The sequence below is a fragment of the Anoplopoma fimbria genome, chromosome 10 (assembly GCF_027596085.1).
Source record: "Anoplopoma fimbria isolate UVic2021 breed Golden Eagle Sablefish chromosome 10, Afim_UVic_2022, whole genome shotgun sequence".
Taxonomy (NCBI): domain Eukaryota; kingdom Metazoa; phylum Chordata; class Actinopteri; order Perciformes; family Anoplopomatidae; genus Anoplopoma; species Anoplopoma fimbria.
This window is the reverse complement of record NC_072458.1, coordinates 3,863,523-3,882,197: the sequence shown is the minus strand read 5'-3', so window position 1 is coordinate 3,882,197 and position 18,675 is coordinate 3,863,523. Positions and strand designations below refer to the sequence as shown.

Here is an 18,675-nt window from a genome sequence, read left to right as displayed (position 1 = left end):
CAATGTTTCTGATTCAGGACCAGAATCTCTTGTCCACAGTAAAGCTGCGTTCACACAATGTCAACAGAATAAACGCTCACACATTTTTCTCAGACAGTCACCATCACTGCTAGACTTGTAGTCATGTAGTCAACATTGTCGACACTTGTGTATTTTCACCAAGTGGGAGATAATGTCACTGTTAGTAATTACAACTGATGAGTGACCTAAAGTGAATTGGTTTGTGTATGTGAATGCAAGCATGACTGAGTGTGGGACAGCTGTCGCCTGTCATGCTCCTATCAAAGTCCAACGTGAGGGATCTGTGACGTCAACCGAGAACTAATTACTCAACTGGCCGGCACACAGATGAGTCCTGAGGAGAGAGGTGACTAAGCATGTGTGTCAAAAGTGTATGAGTGTGCAGCTGTGTGTGTCTTTGTGTATATGTGAGATAAAGAGAGAAAGAGAGAGAGATGTGAGGGCTGAATGCCACCCTGACATCTGTCAAGGTCCAGTGTGTATTTGTTTGTGTATGTGCATCCATGAGTGTGCATAAAGTAAAAGAAACAACCCCCAGAGTCACCTTGCAGCTATGCCACATGATGAATACACAGCAAAAAGTGTCATCCTCACTCTAATTACAATACCAGCATGCAACGATGTCCAACTGTGACAAGGGTAGTGTGTGTGTGAGTGTGTGTCAGTCGAGCAGCGTCAGCACCATCTTGCCGGTCCAGTCACTGTTTGCGTGTGTGCAGGATGTCAAGGCAGCAGGTAGATGCAAACCACAGCCGGCTAGATGACTTCGCAGACTGACTGTGTACTTCTCATGCTACAGCAAACAACGCCACAGTTACTGGATATGCATATAAGGTTTATCCCAGGTTAAAATAAGCTCATAGTAAAACCATTTATCAAAGCAAACCAACCTTTTCACACTGACTGAGCTGCTCTTCCTGGGTAATATTTGTAAAGTAGATCCCTTTCTTATATTTATCATTTAGTACTTAAGTAACATGTAAACATGTCCCTGCATGCTGATCAGTACAGCAATTTTTTCATGTTAGGTAGAAATAAAATTTCAGGTCCTGTGACACACCGAGAAATACTTTTTTCCATGCTCAATCACTGCAAAAATAATTAAAAAAATATGATTTATTTTGTTTCAAAAACACTTGCCTGTAAGGGAAACTTTAGGAGTCCCATTTAAACGATCTATAGCGCATCGTCTAAGGTGCATGGTATGGTGGTGTGTAAGTGCATTTAGGGCTTGTCCAACTCCACTTTTGCTAGTGAAACGGCGCATAATCTGGGGGCAAAGTAAAGCACAAGGGGCAAAGGGGTTGTATTTAGTCTCTTAATTAATCATAGGTCTTTTGGGCAAAACATGAATTCAACCAATCAGAGTGTCATCTCCCGTTCCCTTAATAGCCAGGTGTGCTTGTGCTAGAACAGCATTATATTAGCTCTATATTCTTACAGTATACTGTATATCCATTTGGTCAACACATAGAGAGAACTGACCCAGATGCTCACTCAAAATCAAATTGTCTAGCAATGCGAGAACCACCACTATAATTAGAACTTGGGTTCAGTAGCAGAACTAATAAGCTTACAAGCTACGTTACATCTTGCTAACCCTGTTAGTGTGGATTCTGGGCCAAATATATTATCTTTAAATGTAACGTCTTTGGGTTTTTGAATTTGAAGTCTGTTAATTGTGTCAGTTTTATAATGTTTGGGTCTCACCAACAGGGCTTCTTGGTTGCACTCGCTCTTCATTTTTGGGTATATCTACCCTGAAACTAGTGATTCTTATATAATGATGCCAGTAGAATGAGGTCACAGGTCAAGTTGCATGATAATAAAATGCTGTACAAAATAAACTACAATTTGTTATCAGTATTGAATTTGTTTTTTAATCTATTTTGAGTTTCAAAGTATTCCATTTCAGGGAAGACAAGAAGCATATTGTATATGAAGAACCTTGATTAGATAAGAATGAAAACAGGGAAAAGTCAACGTCTTATTTCCTCTGCGCTTTGTAATAATGTAACCATTTTAGCATGCAGTCCCCAACAATAGTCAAGATGCATTAGTGGACAGAGGGAGAGCGAGGGAGAGCAGAACAGCAGACGTAGAGAGAAGAGAAAATCAGACTGATGGAGACATGTAGCGTATCCATCAGCACACTGGACTGAGACAAGTGTCCAACAAATTTAGCAGTGCATCTGTTTTCAAAGACTCATGTTTTCTCAAATACGATAAGGCTTGTGCATCTGCACTCTGGTGTGGGTTTTCTATCAAGTTAGAGTTGCACCAGAATGCATTTATTAAAAACACTTAGGACAACTCACATTTCTCATATCCAAATACATGAGGAGCTACAGAACAGACTATGATGTGCATATCTTGCCAGATTCTTTTGCAAGATAATCTCAAATCAGACAGTGGGAGTCAAGCTTACGCAAACAAACACACAATCTGTCTGAGTTTGCCTGAATGCAGAAACCAAAATGTTTAAACACAACCAAACAACAGAAAATTCTCCAGCTTACATGCACATATGTGCGCATACACAAGCATTTGAAGTCACACAAACACAGCATGTGCATGTATTAAACATCTAAAACTAGAGATGCATTAGGAAAATTTTATACAGGTAATATAATAAACCAGTTATATTTGAAATAATAGACCCAGGGATGATAATACTGTAACTGTTAGAAGTTAAACATTAAGCATGCACGTTCTTTAATTCAAGGAAAAGCTAAAAATGTACTGAATAGTCTAAATAAATCACGTTATCTCTTTAGAATATGTGATTGCAAGGAATAATAATTATCAAGAGGAAAGTTTTAACTCATTTTGTATTTTTTCATAAAGAAATTACATTTACATTGTATACAAGTTGTCCTTTATTTGCACTTAGTTGTTTTTTATTGGTTTTGTGTGCCCAAATGTGTTCTGTTGATGTTGTCTTGTGTTGTTTTTAGGTCTTAATATGTCGGGAGAGTGAATAAAAACTACTTTTCACTTTTATACAAGATCTCAGCTTCCTCGCCAAGGACTCAACTAAATTGTTTATGTGTTTGAAAAACCTCAGTTTTGTCTGATTTCACCTTTGACAAGGTCTGCTAGTAAGGGGCCTTTGGGGAAAACAGCTTCATATTGTTGAGAGCACGGTGTATAGTTTCTGACAAAAAAGAAAGTTTTAAGGAGACAAGTTGGTGAGAGTTTGATGGTAAATTACATCCAAGAAACTCAAAGTACACAGCAACAAGTGGCACCTCTGTCATATGCTGGGTGATGTTTCATCCACCGCACCACTTCAATCCACCGAGGGTTTCTGAGAGCTGACAGGGGACTAGAGTGTCTGAAAAACTCCCAAAGATGCTCAAACCTTGAGATTCTCAAGGAGTCATCTGTCAAGTTTGTTGTTATTTGTGCCCTCCAATTTAAAAACCTTTTTCTAGTGTATGCCCGAGGCTACAAAGTGGAAAACCCAAAAGAAGGCTCCCCTCCTTAACACAAGGCTCCAACTGACAACTGTGTGAAGAGGTTGCTGACTGCCAAATAGATCCTCATGTCACGACTTGAGGGATACTTGGAATTCTACGCTTGGCCTTTCCTCCTCTCGCAATCATCCACTTCTCTCCTGAATCATAGAAGGAGACCTACGTGAGGCATTAGCAGCTAAAACCTTGAGACTTAACGAGTCATTTCAAATGAGATCATTAGCATAGCAATGTTTGATGTCGGACACAAATTCTCATCCCACCAACATTTCGTTAGTAGAAGCAACATCTTACAGAGGGAGCTCTCTAGAATGATAAATGAAACAGGACACAAACATATCATTAGTAAATTTAATTTACTAAATTAAGCATGTCCTTCCTTCATGTTTCATAAAACTCGATAAGAAGTGGCAGAGATTTAAAAGCAAATATGGAACATTAACACAAGACTTAATAGTAAATCATATCGTTTTCCATATTTTGCCCAAAGCAGCTGCTCATATATCATATTAATTATTGGATAATGCTATGACTTGTCAGCATGTGGGAAATATGTCTCTCTCAGTGGGTCAAAAATGTAATTAATCCTATTAAAGTGATACTCTATTCTAAGTCTATTAAGTTCTAAACACTTACCCCCTAAAGACTTGAAAGTTTTCATGGTGTAAAATAATCTAAAAGTCTCAAAATATTCATGCAGAATATTAAACTTCTCTGCAGTCCTGTAGTTTGCCAATTATGATCCACACATTCACTTTTACTGCAGTTTCATATCTCAGTTGTCAAGCACAACTTTGTCAAGTTTGCAGAGTCATGTGTGTTTGATGTACATGTTAGATTTATACATTTTTGCCACATTTTAAAAACATTTTCTGATGCTATTTACTATTCAACCCCAACTGAACGCCTGGAGTTGATATTTCATTTTGACCGTGACTGTGAGCATTAACAACACGTGTCAATATGTGTGTGCTAAAACTGTATGTCACTGACACACTATGGGCCAGTCCAAACACATCACAACATTTCAATCTCACACTGTGCAATATCTCATATGTATTTGTGTGTGTGTAAGTGAGTGTAAGTTGTGTTGTTGTTTTTAATCACAGCACAGCGGGCAACTTAGGAATGTCATTACACTGCGAGTTGTCCAGTTAATGAGTTTGGATGACTCTGAATCACCTGCTGGGTTTGGATGTACTGTAAACACACATTCTCCAGCCAACCTGGTAAACACACACGCAGACACACACCCACACGCACACAAACATAAAGGATTATTGGAGTGTACATAGTGAAGTGTAGATTTTCTTGTAGGGTTTTTGGCCCTTTGAGAATAGCGAATATTACTGTGTTAGAGGTGAGGGGGGGTTTCAAAGAGAAAACAGACAAACTGAAGAGGAATCGGAGGAGACAGTTGCTACATCAGCTTTTTGATCTGGCATCATGGCTGGTGTTATTCCATCGCAAGACAGTCTTTAATTTGTTTCAATAATAATACAAAATCATGAGCTTATTTGAGTTCATGTTTATATATATTGGTTCTGACGATACAATTCTGTCTCTTCTGATCCAAAGCTCATTACTAAGCAACACAAAGGGAAGCTATAAACTTTTATATTGTCCGTGATGAGAGACAATATCTAAATATCAAAAATATCAAATAAAACCCCTAAATAGAAAATCAATCCCAAAAATTCAACATGACTTAATGTGCTAGTGTGCAATGATCATAACCTAAGACGTACAATGTGTCTGTCTATGGTGCTGAACATGGCCTATGTTCTGACCTTGGCTGATGGCTCTCTGATGGAAGACACGCATATGAGGACGTCAAGTGACTGTCAATAGGGAGCATGCCCAGATCTGTGTGTGTGTTCTTCTGTTAGCATGTGTGTGTACATGCCGGGACCTGCCACGGTTCCCCACCTAGCTTTCCATCTCAACAACAAGATGCCACACCGTGAATCACCAAGCAGGGCCATTAGTCACAATGCCTGGCTGTTTTTTAAAATAACTTCATAAATATTCCATGGACCTGCTTAGAGAGGATAGTCTGAAAAGTCCCGGCTTGGCACCTCACCAATGCAGATTCCATTAAGCCCCATGTTGCACCAGAAACATGGCGAGACAATTAATCTTTTAGGATCTGAGGCAGGACAACAACAGAGAGAGAGAGAGAGAGAGAGAGAGAGAGAGAGAAACAGAAATGGTAGAGAGTAATGGAAGATGGGGAGAGAAAGGGGAAACTGAGAGACAGACACCTGAATCGAGTCATGAATTATGTAGAATCCGGCAGCATTGACAACTGATTCAACCTAACAAGCTCTCTTACCTCCTTTCTCCAGACAACATCTGCATAGATATTAAATATCTCAACAACAACCAAAAGGGAAAAATGTCAAAACGTGGATAGCGTTAAATTGAACAGAGTAATCCGTTGGCCTGAAAGAGCTTTGAGAAAGCTGTCAAGCAGGGGTCTTGACTGGCTTCTATGTTATTTAATTGAAAAATGGTATGATGCCGAATGCTTGTGCACTGGTGTCATTTTTGACAAATTAAAAAAGAGGAAACCAGAGCATGAAAGCATGAGAAAGAATTACAAGTCTGAGAGGGACAGATGTTCTTTGGACCCACTGCGCAGGAAAAAAAAGAGTGAGCCCGAAAGAAAGAACATGAAGAGTGAGAAAAATGTAACTGCAGAAAGAGCTTGAAGAGGCAAGCAGGGAAGAAAGGCAACTTCAACAGCAATCTGCAAATCCAGAATCCCTCTGTTATTATCCGTGTGAGAAAAAACAAGAAGAGTGTCTGTCCTCTGCCAGAGACATATTGGCATTTAACACAGACAGAGAGAAAATAAGCCACTCAGACATCAACACTGTCACAATTTATCCACTGTCTCTTTCTTCTGCTTTTATCCACAAAAGGGGATGGGGAGAAGAAAAGGGGGAATTTAATAAATTAAATATAAATGGCTTAAATTAACTTTACCTATTTCATGTACCAGGGGTTTGGACCGCTTTATTGAAACTGTTTCTTAAAAACCACGAGGAATTTTTTATAATGGACAAATACAGAATGCTTGTGTTCTGGTCTGCTTTAATTAAATGTTCAGCGTCCATCAGGAGCTTTGTGTCTAGGTTTCACTCTGCAATATTAAACATTTAAAGGGTGCCGCTACCTTGAATGCATGCTAACAGGTGCCACTAGCAATAAACATGAAGTACATGGCTGATGGTATTGTCAGTAGTTGTGCAGGTATTTGGTCATTAACTAAAGTATTGGACAAATTGACATTTTGACCTGATGGTGGCACAGAATGAAAAGTCAAGAGGGTCGTCAAATTATTACAATTCATAGTGAGGCGGATGGTTGAATGCTGTAAAATTTGTAACACACCTTTTGTGTTACAAATTTTACAGCATTCAACCATTAAGCCTTTCTCACAGTCACAGTAGGAAAAACACAGGTGTCAATAATAAAATGAATAAATTTCATCTAGCTGATCATGCTGTCTCACTGTCAGACACAGACACATGAACAGAACAAAGTTATCATGAATGTTATTAGCAATAGAATTTTTCTAAGATGACTATAAAATGGCAGCCGTAAAGAAAAGGCCAATGGCCGTCACAGTGTTTCACTAAAATACACAAATGTCAATGTCATGATGGTGCTGGAGGAAAAGGGATCACCAAAAGCCACAATGGATCTTGTTACAAAACTACAAGGTAATCCATCCAAAAGTTAAGATATTTTAGCCTGGACTACAGCAGTGGACCAAATGACAGGCTAAACATTATTTTAGGTAACCTCTTATGCAGAACAAAAGAACAGCCTGAAATGGTACTTGTTAAACTTTAAGTTATTGGTGAAATAATGTGCCACAGTTTCTAATATAATTCTGACTCAAATACCACACTATCAGAACTGATAAAAATGATTTCACTGCTGAAAGGTCAACCGAATGATGACAGTCGGCGTAGAGCTGAGTGTCATATTTCTCCCTGGGAAAACGCACACTCATGCACCTACATTACAAACTTACACAGTTTTTCTAACTCACCAGGCATTTACAACACCTGACTGGCCCATGTTACGTTCATCCTACTAATACATTCATTAGTGCATGTTAATGTCCGCGGGGCTAATGGAGTGTGTGTGAAAAATGCACTTAGCTCTATACAAGAGAAGATGCAGTGCAGCTTATAACTACTTTAGGACGTACCGGCTTCCTCTCATAAGGATGAGATGCATATAATGCTCTTTCAGGGAAAAAGTGTGCAAATATTTACCAGAAATTTTGACAAAGATGGATGGGAACATTATGATTTGGGACGCAGTTAATACTAATATATCAAGATGTCATATTTCCTCTCTTGTCCCTTGTGATTTCCTGCAAGGGATTTGTTTTATTTTATTCCCTTTGCATATAACTTTTTAACTATTTGCCCGTAGATGACCTACTTGTGTATACGTGAATCCTGTCATGTCTTAAACCAGGTGTATGTGCTGTTTTTACAGCAGCAGACAGTATCTCATACAGATAAGTCATTTTCTGCAGGTGATAGATTCATTGTAGCAATTCTTATCTGTCCCACCATTTTACACACAAACACACGGACACACACCCACGGACACACACACACACACGTCATAAATATTAATGGTAGGTTCAGTCTCCCAGGCTAACAGCCTCAGTAAAGGGGACAATAAACAGCCACTGGGAATAAAAAGGCCCAAAAATAAGAGTCAAGGTCACTGCTGGAATTCAACTGCAGCATTCAGTCTTTCAGTGACATTTTTGTATCATAAAATAATGCATTCTCATCTTAATAATAATAATAACAATAATACTAAATGCTTTTTGTTAATAGAAAAAGGAAACCAGGAAGATTACAATATGTTGGGGCAGAATTTGTAGGTCAAGTAGCATATTCGTTTCATATATTTTAAGTAAGTTATGCAAAATCCTACACTCGGCCTATTTATTTGACCACGCAGGTTTTTCAAAAACTACGTATTTTCATAATGACGGCCTGGCATTGATCCTAAAGATTTAGCTCTAATGCATAAGCCTTCAACTACATGCTTAGAAAAGCCTTAGAGATAAAGATGTTTCCCCGTTTTGGGACAAGTCTGGATGCTTAATCTGCGTTAGCATATGAATGAGGTCAAAGCAATATTTCTAAGAGAGACTAAAGGGAAGCAATTTCAGTCCACTAAGAGAGAGGATCATAAGGGCATGTGCACTGAAGCACATTTGGGTAAAAACTAATGAGACACTCAGAATCAAAATAATGCCCTGAGACACACTGCACAGAAATAAACATCACAGGCACAAGTAGATGCACACAAACATGAAATTAGGAATAAAAAGCCACCAGATGACAGAAATATGGATACTAAAAGCTTAGTGTGTGCGTTCACATGTTATATCACCGCAAGAGACAGAACTAGATCACAACCAATGTTTCGTTAACCAGATTTTATCGGCAAATAATAACCAATCACAGGTATATCGGAATCTGTGTATATCTTGTTTGCCGATGTAAAGCCTTGATTTTTACAGGAAATGATACAGAAAAGCTGTTTGAGAATGTACGCCAACACTGCCATAAACCACTTCTCCAACCTTTTTACTGCAGCACAAAGTGGAGTATGCGAGACTAGCGGTAGCTGGAAAGCAGGGTCAGACGGCATGCTATTTAATACTCCTCTACCCTGTCTCCCCAGGGCAAGACACAGTTATCCTGTTGGGTAATGACATTTGTGTAAAAAAGTAAAGTAGACAGCATCTTTGTGGTTAAAAAACAAATCTCAATCCATTTGCCCATATGACTATGTGCTCAGAATTTGATGTGGAAGGCAGACACATTTTGCATTAGAGCAGAGTCTGGCAGAGATAAGAGCATATTAAAAGAAGGACAGGAAAATTACAATATGCTTATAAATGTTGAAAAGTATTCCTGCACCTCCTTATCTTGTATTGAAACCTAGCCTGGCACTTTTATCAGCAATGTTAAGGACAGATGAGAAAATCGAGATGACATTTCTTTGAGCATTTTTAACAGCACAGATACAGGAGTGGACACTATTCTTTAATGGATAGAAGTCTAATGTCCCTTGCTGCAATTTGCAGACCAGAGTGAAGAAACCTGCAATGAATCTTAAAGTCTAAATCCTCCATGAAAAAAATAAAAGATATGAGCAAATGAAAAGGGCACATCAGTTTTAAACTGAGCTAAGAATGCCGTCTCCCTCCCCACAGGGAGCCACGGGGGTCAGTCTGGAGCGGAACTGAGACCAACTCAGCCATTTAAACAAGTAAAGACAAATGAAAAGGGCACATCAATTTGGAGTGGACGTGGGCACAGCGTCTCTTTCTCTGCACAGTGTGCCTCCCAGAGGCGGTATATTAGGCTGAAAGGGGCTCAATGGGGGCGAGGTGCATCACTAAATAATGAACTCCTGGCGGCACAATTACTGAGCATAATGGCTGCTTTCATCCTAACAGAAAGGGAAAGTGTGTATTTGTGAGGATGTGTGTGGAGATGTTTGTATTTTTGTGCATATAAGTAAATACATCTCTGGGCAAAGCGGTCCCTGAGCTATTTTCGACTGTCTATATGCTCATTCTGCAGAAACTGTGAGGAAAAGAAGAACTAGCAGCAACAGTACACCGAGAGTGGAAGGTTGCTGATGTACACTTACGAAGCTCGCCCACTTTGAGAATCTCACAGAGCATCTTGGTCAGCTCGATGCTGCTGCGGCCAAACGGACACTCGTGCTTGTCTTCTCGACTGCTGTTCTCCAGGACGATCTAGAAACACAAACAATCAAATAAGCCAGACATGAACTATCAGAACGGTCAAAACACGGTCAAATATTTGATGACATGTGTTTTGGTGTCCTCTCTAAATACAATAACAGATTTGCCAATGAAGGAACAAAACTCTGATCTATCCAGAAAATGTGATGCCACTTTGGCTATAGGTGGGTCACGTCAACATTATACATTTTAATTACTATGACTAAGTTGTTATGAGCTCCTACTATTCCTGGAATTTAGGCAATATTAAAAATAGCTCAGAGATCTGGATCCAGATGCAGATTAAAGTCTGCGACTGTATGTAAAGAGTCTTTATGTGATATTGCATCTTGCTGCTTTTAACCCATTCATTCACTGTCACCGGATGTAAGAGTCATGCATCGATGTCTGTTTTGGCACTGCAGTACAACAAGGAGCTGCCAAAAACAGGAATGTTCAAATCCTCCTAAAGGTAAGACTACAAAAGATTTCTGAGGACTTGGCATCAGATTTGCACTCTCAGAGTGCTTTATTTGTATAAGTATATGTATAATATTTTTGCATTGATTTACAGTGGCTGGCTTGTCAGCTTGAAAGGCCATTTTCACATAAACATCTCCATAATGGTTGAAACTACTTATTCATTATTTGACCCTATCCGACCCTCAAGACAATCTGCTTGGAAGCCCTAAAACAGGGAATGAAATCTCAACGGCAAAAAATATTCACTCTGATTATGTGGATGGTGGCAGTGTGCCATAAATGAGGCCATCAAGGTCCCAATCATTTTAACTGGTGACAGTTTAATTTGGGAAATTGGAGGCTGTGTTTCCTCCCTCTGGTTGACTGATACGGGCTGAGTTTGCACTACTACTAAGACATTTATTTTCTCGCATTCAAGTCCAGAGACTGAGAGTCACACACTATTATTATGAAAGTACACAGACACAAACACAAGATTTGCAGGTGTGGTGATTAAACTGTTGCAAGTGTGCAGTTAATACAAAACAAAAAAGGGTTTAATTACAATAGAATGCTGGACAATTAAATGGTTCAAAAACCTGAATTAACAAGTATAAACTCAAACACTTACCACCACACAAGTGAAAGTCGTCCCATTACAGACAATCACTACACTATACTGTAGCTATTCTATATCACATGAGTCCATTGCCCAGGAGTCAGGGATTGACAGTGAAAGGAATTGAATCATTTATATCGCCTATGCTGAGCAACTACATGAAATGCAGTTTTAGCTGAAAGAAAATTTGGGAACGAGCCAGAAACTACAAACAAGTGAATGAGCTGGAGGGAAGAAGGTTTGGTAGGAAGTGGAGGTGACGAGGAGGAATAGAACACCGTAGAAACCACTGAGCACTGCGTGTGGGTCCACACGGGATAGAACTGCATATGAAAGAGTGTGTGCATGCTCACCCTGATGTAGGCGTCCTGGTGTTGTCTGGCAAAATACAACATGTTATCCAGAGCCAGCATGCCCGGAGGGATCTGGGTGAAATCCACAGCTGGATTCACATGGTTCTGAGAGGCAGAGGAGGGGGAGAAATGTACTTTAACACATTCTACCCAAATCTTTTTTTAACCTTTATTCTTCTAGGTATAATCCACTGAATGTTGCTATTTTTCCCAACACAAAGCAACAGTCAAACAATCACAACTTGAAGTTCAAGAACCACACACCATGAAGTGCAATATTCCAACTTTTTACTGTTTTGGTCAGTCAAAACAGTTAAACGTTCACTGCAGTATAAATATCTCAACTTCAAGAGGCTTGATATTTTCTTGGAATAGGTAATAGGTACTCGACTAATCTTCTCTGTCGGGATTGAGTGATTGTGGTGTGATTGGATTTGATTGGCAGTGACCTGGCACCATAAGTACACAACCTCACAACTGTAATCAAATCTGATTCTGATTGGTGCAGAGGTACAAGACATCTGCTTTTTCCAACATATCCCCTTCCCAAAAGACAAAAACAAATATAGCTCATATTACATAACCAAAAATCTTTTTGCATGGAATATTATCTTCTAAAGGAACCCCATCACCGAAGAGTAAAATGTTGATTGGAATAACACGTTTTCAGGACATCCTTCATTTCCTTTTTGATCGTCTTCTGGGTTCATTTTTAATCCTGTACAGCGTCAACTCTCTGGATGTCAAAATGTCCTTGAAAGCACCTCTGAGGAGATTTTTCTAAAAACAGTCCTTGCTTGAAAATAATTGACTTTATAAAAAGCCCACAAATTGTTCACTGTGATCGATTATCTATTAGCTCTGTCTAGAAAACTGTCAATATATATATATATATATTTATTATTATTTATTATCTGAAAAAAACAATTTTTTAGGTTTAGATAGATCTTAGGCCCAAAAAAACTAATTGAATTAAAAAAAATAAAATAAAAAAACATTGACATTTTGAAACGCATGGACCAGCATGGGTTTTTTCTTTGTATAGTGAAGCTATCTAGAATATAAATTAATGAATAGAATAAAATTGATTGGTGCCTGAAAAAAATAATCTGTGAATCAATCTAAAAATGTTCTTTATGCTTTAAAAATGGTCAGAAAACACTTCAAGTATACAACATTTTTAGCTTGGCCTAAAAGGCACAAATACACAAAACATTAAGAAACAAACCCAAAACTTTGCAAAAACATTCCTCACATTTCTCTAGCGTCCACACTACCACCTCCCATAACATCTGAATATTGTATGAGATATGCAGATAGATGCTGCCTGTGCTGTCACAGTCCATCAGACTTAATCCTTCCCAGACATCGCAGAGAATTCAGTCGACTAATGATTAACTCCACAGATACACATGCAAACACATCACTCTGAAGCTAATCTTGAGTTTAAAAAGATGAGACAGGATGTTGAAGAGAAAAGCGATGGGAAGAGGAGAGAGGAAAGCAGAAGATAAAAGAGGAATGGAGGACACTGAGATCTAGCTCATCAGTTTTGTAATTCCTCCTGACAGGAAGCAAACTCATAGCCTTAAAACAGAAACAGACATGCAGGGGCATGCATATCTTAAAAAAAGAAAACCACTCTTATGGGCGACTAAAAAAGTATTTCAGTATGTGAAACAATCCCCAATTAAACAACCTGAAGGCATTAGAAGGCAAACAAATGATGTCAGCTCGAAAAGATCTATCTAGACAATTGTGGTGTGTTTGTGTTTTTGCAAGCTGTCTAACATGGAAAGCAGACTAAGGATTTTTAGGGTTGGTTTTCTCGGCACTAGTGGACACAAGGCAGTCCAATTGTCTTTATCTTTACTGAGCACACTGCAGTGGGAGTTTGGATGGGAAGAGCCCCGAAACAGCTCTGGGCTTACACCAAGCCACAGTGGGTTTAGTTCAAGTTCTTATGCTACAGTTAGACCATTGCATACAACACAAAGTCACACACTCTCACACATTAAGTATATTAAAACTTGATCATGCTTGAATGTTGAGAAAGAAAGTAGGAAACAAAATGAGGATTAGTAAGAGAAAACTAGGTTAAAATATATATAAAAACAGAGAAACACATACAAACCAGTGGTGGAAAGTAACTCAGTACATATACTCAAGTGTTATACTTAATTCATTTTGAGGTTTACCAGATATTTCCATTTTATGCTTTTTCATACTTCAACTACAATACATTTGTATGGCAGCTTGAGTCACTGCAGTAGTTACTTTGCAGATTAAAAGGTCTGTAGGAATTGGCGGCATCGAGCGGAGATGTTGCAGATTGCAACCAACGGAAGCTTCTCCCGAGTGCGAAGCGGGTAGAACTTTTTTATTTTTTAAAGCGGTATTTTGGAATTATTGTATTAGTACTTTTACTTAAACTACACAAATGATCTGAATACTTCCTCTACCACTGTACAAAACCAATTTCTCTAGGCATTCCACATCAATTTTATTTTGCAGATTTCAAAGTGAAGGACAATCACATCCAATTAACAGCCAACATTACAAATTGCGTTTCTGTTACTTTATGATCTCAGTTTTGAGTTGTGTGTGTATGTGTGCATGTGTGTTTAGTAACCAGAGAAAGTCATCAGAGAATGAGGGAATTTTCATGTGACCCTTTGAAACACGAGCCAAACTTACAATGAAGCCGAGCTTCTTGTAGTCGCGGGTGTACATGGACTTGCGTTTCTCGATGCTGCCACTGTTGTTGGTGTCACACTCCACGTCGAAGGCGATTCTCCGCAGCTCAAAGATGATGTCCCTCTGAGCCTGCACATGCAGAGAAGAATATTAAAGTGCTGCTCATAAGTCCATCTGTCTTTTCTTCCATTCACCATTTTGTAATTTCAGAATGCTTCAGCTTCAATTCCGCTGTCTGGGGTCTTGCAGTGCCCAAGGCAATCTGGCCAACAGCCATGACTCTCCACTGTTTTTATTACTTGGCCAACCTAAAATAACTTTTTTTTTCAAAACCAGCTGGATCAGGCCCAAACTGCCCGAAAATTGGTTCTTTTTTTCCTGAAAAGGTTTTCTTAAGTTTCTTCTGTGATGTAGGCTACAGTTAAACAGACATGTTCTGACTGCTGACTATTTTTGTCTTGCTAAAGTCTCATTTCAAAAGAGAAGTCTGGTGATATTCTATATTTTTCTTACCACCAACAAATCCCATAAAAAAAATAAACCAACATTGAATTGAACCTTTCTTACAATTGATCCCTTACTATGTATTTTGTGCAGCCAAAGCCTGATTTTATTCCTCTGAGCCATAGAGCTCCATTGTTGTCCCCGACGTGACATGTTCCTTCATTATGATGAACATGGGCACTGAAGTTAATTTGAGTCAATCCCACATACATACATGTCAAGTTGACAAAACTAAAGCACTACTTTTTTTGAGACAATAGTTTGTTGACAATAACATAAGTATATATCTCCAGCCTTATTCTGTAACTTGTTACACACCATATTACTTCCTTTTGCTGTTTGCTTACAAAGTAGATCTGGATCGTTTTTTAGTAAATTCCTTTAAGACATGTCGGTAAAATAAATCACTACTAGTCAGCTAGTGACTACCAAATCTGTGTGAATCAAATAATTTAAATTGCTTAGAAGATTATAATGTTCCTGCCTTTCCCTTTATGGCATTTCCCTATTTGTCCATCCCTTCATTCATCCATCCATCCATCCATCCGTTAGTCACCCATTCCTGTCTGCATCATTCACAGCCCCCTCACCTGGTCCTGGGGATCCATCTTGGTCATCATGCGGTCCTCCAGCAGGTTGAAGGTGAGCACCTGCAGGACGTACAGCTGGTGGGCCATCTCGTCGTTGATGGGAGTGGGGCTCCGGATCACGTTCTACACAGTGTGAAGGACAAACAGAGGAAGAAGAGGAAGGAGGGGGGGAGGTGGAAGAGCAGGGGAGAGAAAGACAGAGAGGGGAGAAGATGTGTTAGATGTGCAAATAGAAGTCGAAGGTGAGAGGACGGGTTTTGGGGTCAGAGAGACGAGACATGGATTTTGTCAGAAGGCAGTATGAGATAAAAATGGAGAATAAGAGGATTTGGGAGGGAATCAGGAAGATTAGAAAGCATAAATCAGAATTGGGAACAGGTGAGGAAGAAATGTGATTTAAACACAAGATAGAGGATGAAAGAGAGAAAAGGGAACAGGTATGAGACAGTAAGTACAGTAGATAATAACGAGCAAAGTGAGACAGGAAGTGGCAGGTGTCATTTTCCTCTCTGATATCACTCTGGTGCAGAGGCATAAACCCGAACAGAGATAAAGAAACAGAGAGACAGATGGGTACAATGGAGAGGAGAAGGGCATCGTTACACTTACACTGAGAATGATGGAGCGCAGCTGTTTCTGGGCAAGAATATGGGCCATCTCCTATAGAGGGGGAGAGAAAGGGAGGGAGATAAGAGAGAGAGAGAAAGACAGAATTTAGGAAGAACAGAAGGACAGAGAAAAAATTAGACAAGATATAGATCAACAAAAGATATATCTTTTTTAAGGTTTTCTATGTTGTCATGAAAAATGAATCCGGGCAAAATAAACAGAAACTGCCTCAGCACACTGCAAAGTTTGCAGTGACCTGCCGTATGAAACAAGAAAGCCATCCCAAAGAAGAACTTAATCTTAAAAATGGATACTAAATGCACTAACTGATATCTTCTACAGTGCAAACTAAAAAGTGGGCTGATCAAGGGTGCACTTACTGTCAGGGGACAATTTAGGATGTCCACAATGTGCTCATCAAACTACCATATCGTGTGCAGTGAGGAAACAAAGTCAGAGACAGAGAGACAGAGAGGGTGAGTGAGTGAATGTGAAAAAGAGAGTCTGAGAGGGGGTTAAAAAATATTTTTCTGTCAGTGGTGCAGCTTGCGGAGGAAGGAAGGAAGGGGGAGAGGCAACGGAGTCAGCAGAATGGTGGGAAACTGGGGGATCATAATAAAAGCTTTACGGATGGTCAAATCCTTACCACACACACACACACACACTGTCATCTGTCTTTTAAGACACACACAAACTGAGAACTGAAATGGTGTCATTAGCCCCTTGCATGCTTTCAAATGTATCATCTGTGATCGATCTGCGTATAAAATAACCTGACATGATAATCAGGTAGTATCCCATAACATCACATTATAAAAGTGCCTCTCTGCAGAAATGGAAATGGAAGTATCTGCTATAAACTTAGATTACCACACATGCCTGCAACTGAGCAGGAGGAAACGTTGTTCACTTATCACCTAAAACAATCCAATTAAGTTGCTTATAGTTGCTGCCAACCGACCGCTTTGCACATTTGGCATCAGCAAAAAAAAAAAAAAAAGAAGCACTGCAACATCTGCGTGCGCCACAATCTGTATGCAGTGATGCTGTGGAGCTTATTTCAGTCTAGCGTGTCTTTAACTTTGTGTGCTGCATAGGAGACAAGCTGTGGGTTTGCATCATTCATTATTAATGTCAAAGCACATCGCTGGACCCTATGGTGCTGATTCAAGGGAACATGTAATTAGCCACGAGGCAAAGCGTGACATATAGGTGAGAGAGGGAAGGAGAGGGACGAGTGGAGAAATGAGAGCATGGTCGAGCATAAATGTCACTTCTGCAGAGAGGAGTGGAGAGAAAGTAGGGGATGAGGGGGGGTTGGTTTAAATCACTACTGTTCCACTATATTTTACTGTCTCAATAAACTGGAGACGGGTTATAAACACATGACATACACATACAGGCACAGTACAAAAACGCTAATGTGTTCACATGTAACTGTACCACGTAAGGCTCACTCACTACATCATGATACTGATGTACAGCACAGTATACTGTATGCAGTAAGTGCTGTGTGTGCACACTGCAGCCTCACCTGTCTTTTCTCCTCAGGGGCTTTGAGGAAGAGAGCATTGATGACAGCTATAGTGTAGGTCTGAATGTCTTGATCAGTCCTGGGAAATGAAAATAGCACACAGAAGAATATTAACTATACATAGTGATATACAAGTAGATCATTATCACCTACGTGTGTGGTTTGAAATGCATTTATCACAATGTAAAGACACTTTGATAGTTTCAAAGATGAATCGATCTAATTAAGTGTTCATACAGCCTACTGATCCACATACCCTTGAAGATGCGGGATGAGCTGCCCGATGGTGATCTCCTGCGCCACCTTGTGGTAAAGATCCTGACTGTTGAGCACCATGGACTCCAGGATGGCCAGGGAACGCTGCAGCACTGCTGTGTCCATGGCCGACTTGTTCACGAAGCCGGCGATCTGCAGGAAGGACAGAGCAGGAGAGATAAAGGATCTGCAGCAAACACTAAATAATTTATAGGATGTAATGCTTTTAAGAGACAGAGATAGTGAAAGGTAATGGAGGAAAATTCCTTTTGGCACTTGGGAATATAAATTTAAAGCAAAGGTTTAGCTGTGCCATTCCATTAGCAGTAGCAGCTCATTATGTGTCAAAGAGAGTATCTGTTTGCAAAGCAGTCAACTGTATATTATATTTCAATTTTACTTCAAGATCATCACCAGACTGTTTAAACACATTAAGAAATGCCACTGGTTTGCTTTTTTTCTTATACCTTTATAAGCATCTCGAGGGGGGAATTAATATCTTTCACATTGTTGTTATTTTCACACATTAAACAAACTGGCCATAAATCCACACACATGCACAAACGGGAACTATACACATGCATCAATGCAGAGATGTCAGATCGAGGGGCTGCCCGTGGACATGACTGGATCAGGAGAAAGAAAACTAAACGTCCAACCTTGTATTTATCAGAGGGCCCTAAAGACATTCTGTGACTGTAAAATCTAAACGTTTCCAGTACATAGGCAGTATAACAATAG

The 18,675-nt window shown here is 39.5% G+C and overlaps 1 protein-coding gene across 4 annotated transcripts in view; it reads right to left on the bottom strand.

The window, feature by feature from the left end:
• Nucleotides 1–18,675, bottom strand: part of elmo1 (engulfment and cell motility 1 (ced-12 homolog, C. elegans)) — a 101,240-nt gene that overhangs the window by 37,204 nt on the left and 45,361 nt on the right. For all 4 annotated transcript variants that reach the window (XM_054605821.1, XM_054605820.1, XM_054605819.1 and 1 more), the window contains 7 exons: nucleotides 17,936–18,087; nucleotides 17,680–17,758; nucleotides 16,146–16,196; nucleotides 15,537–15,659; nucleotides 14,443–14,571; nucleotides 11,746–11,850; nucleotides 10,215–10,323 (listed from right to left, as the gene is read on the bottom strand). In XM_054605821.1, coding sequence (XP_054461796.1) covers nucleotides 10,215–10,323; nucleotides 11,746–11,850; nucleotides 14,443–14,571; nucleotides 15,537–15,659; nucleotides 16,146–16,196; nucleotides 17,680–17,758; nucleotides 17,936–18,087 — 748 coding nt within the window. The remainder of the gene's footprint in view (nucleotides 1–10,214; nucleotides 10,324–11,745; nucleotides 11,851–14,442; nucleotides 14,572–15,536; nucleotides 15,660–16,145; nucleotides 16,197–17,679; nucleotides 17,759–17,935; nucleotides 18,088–18,675) is intronic.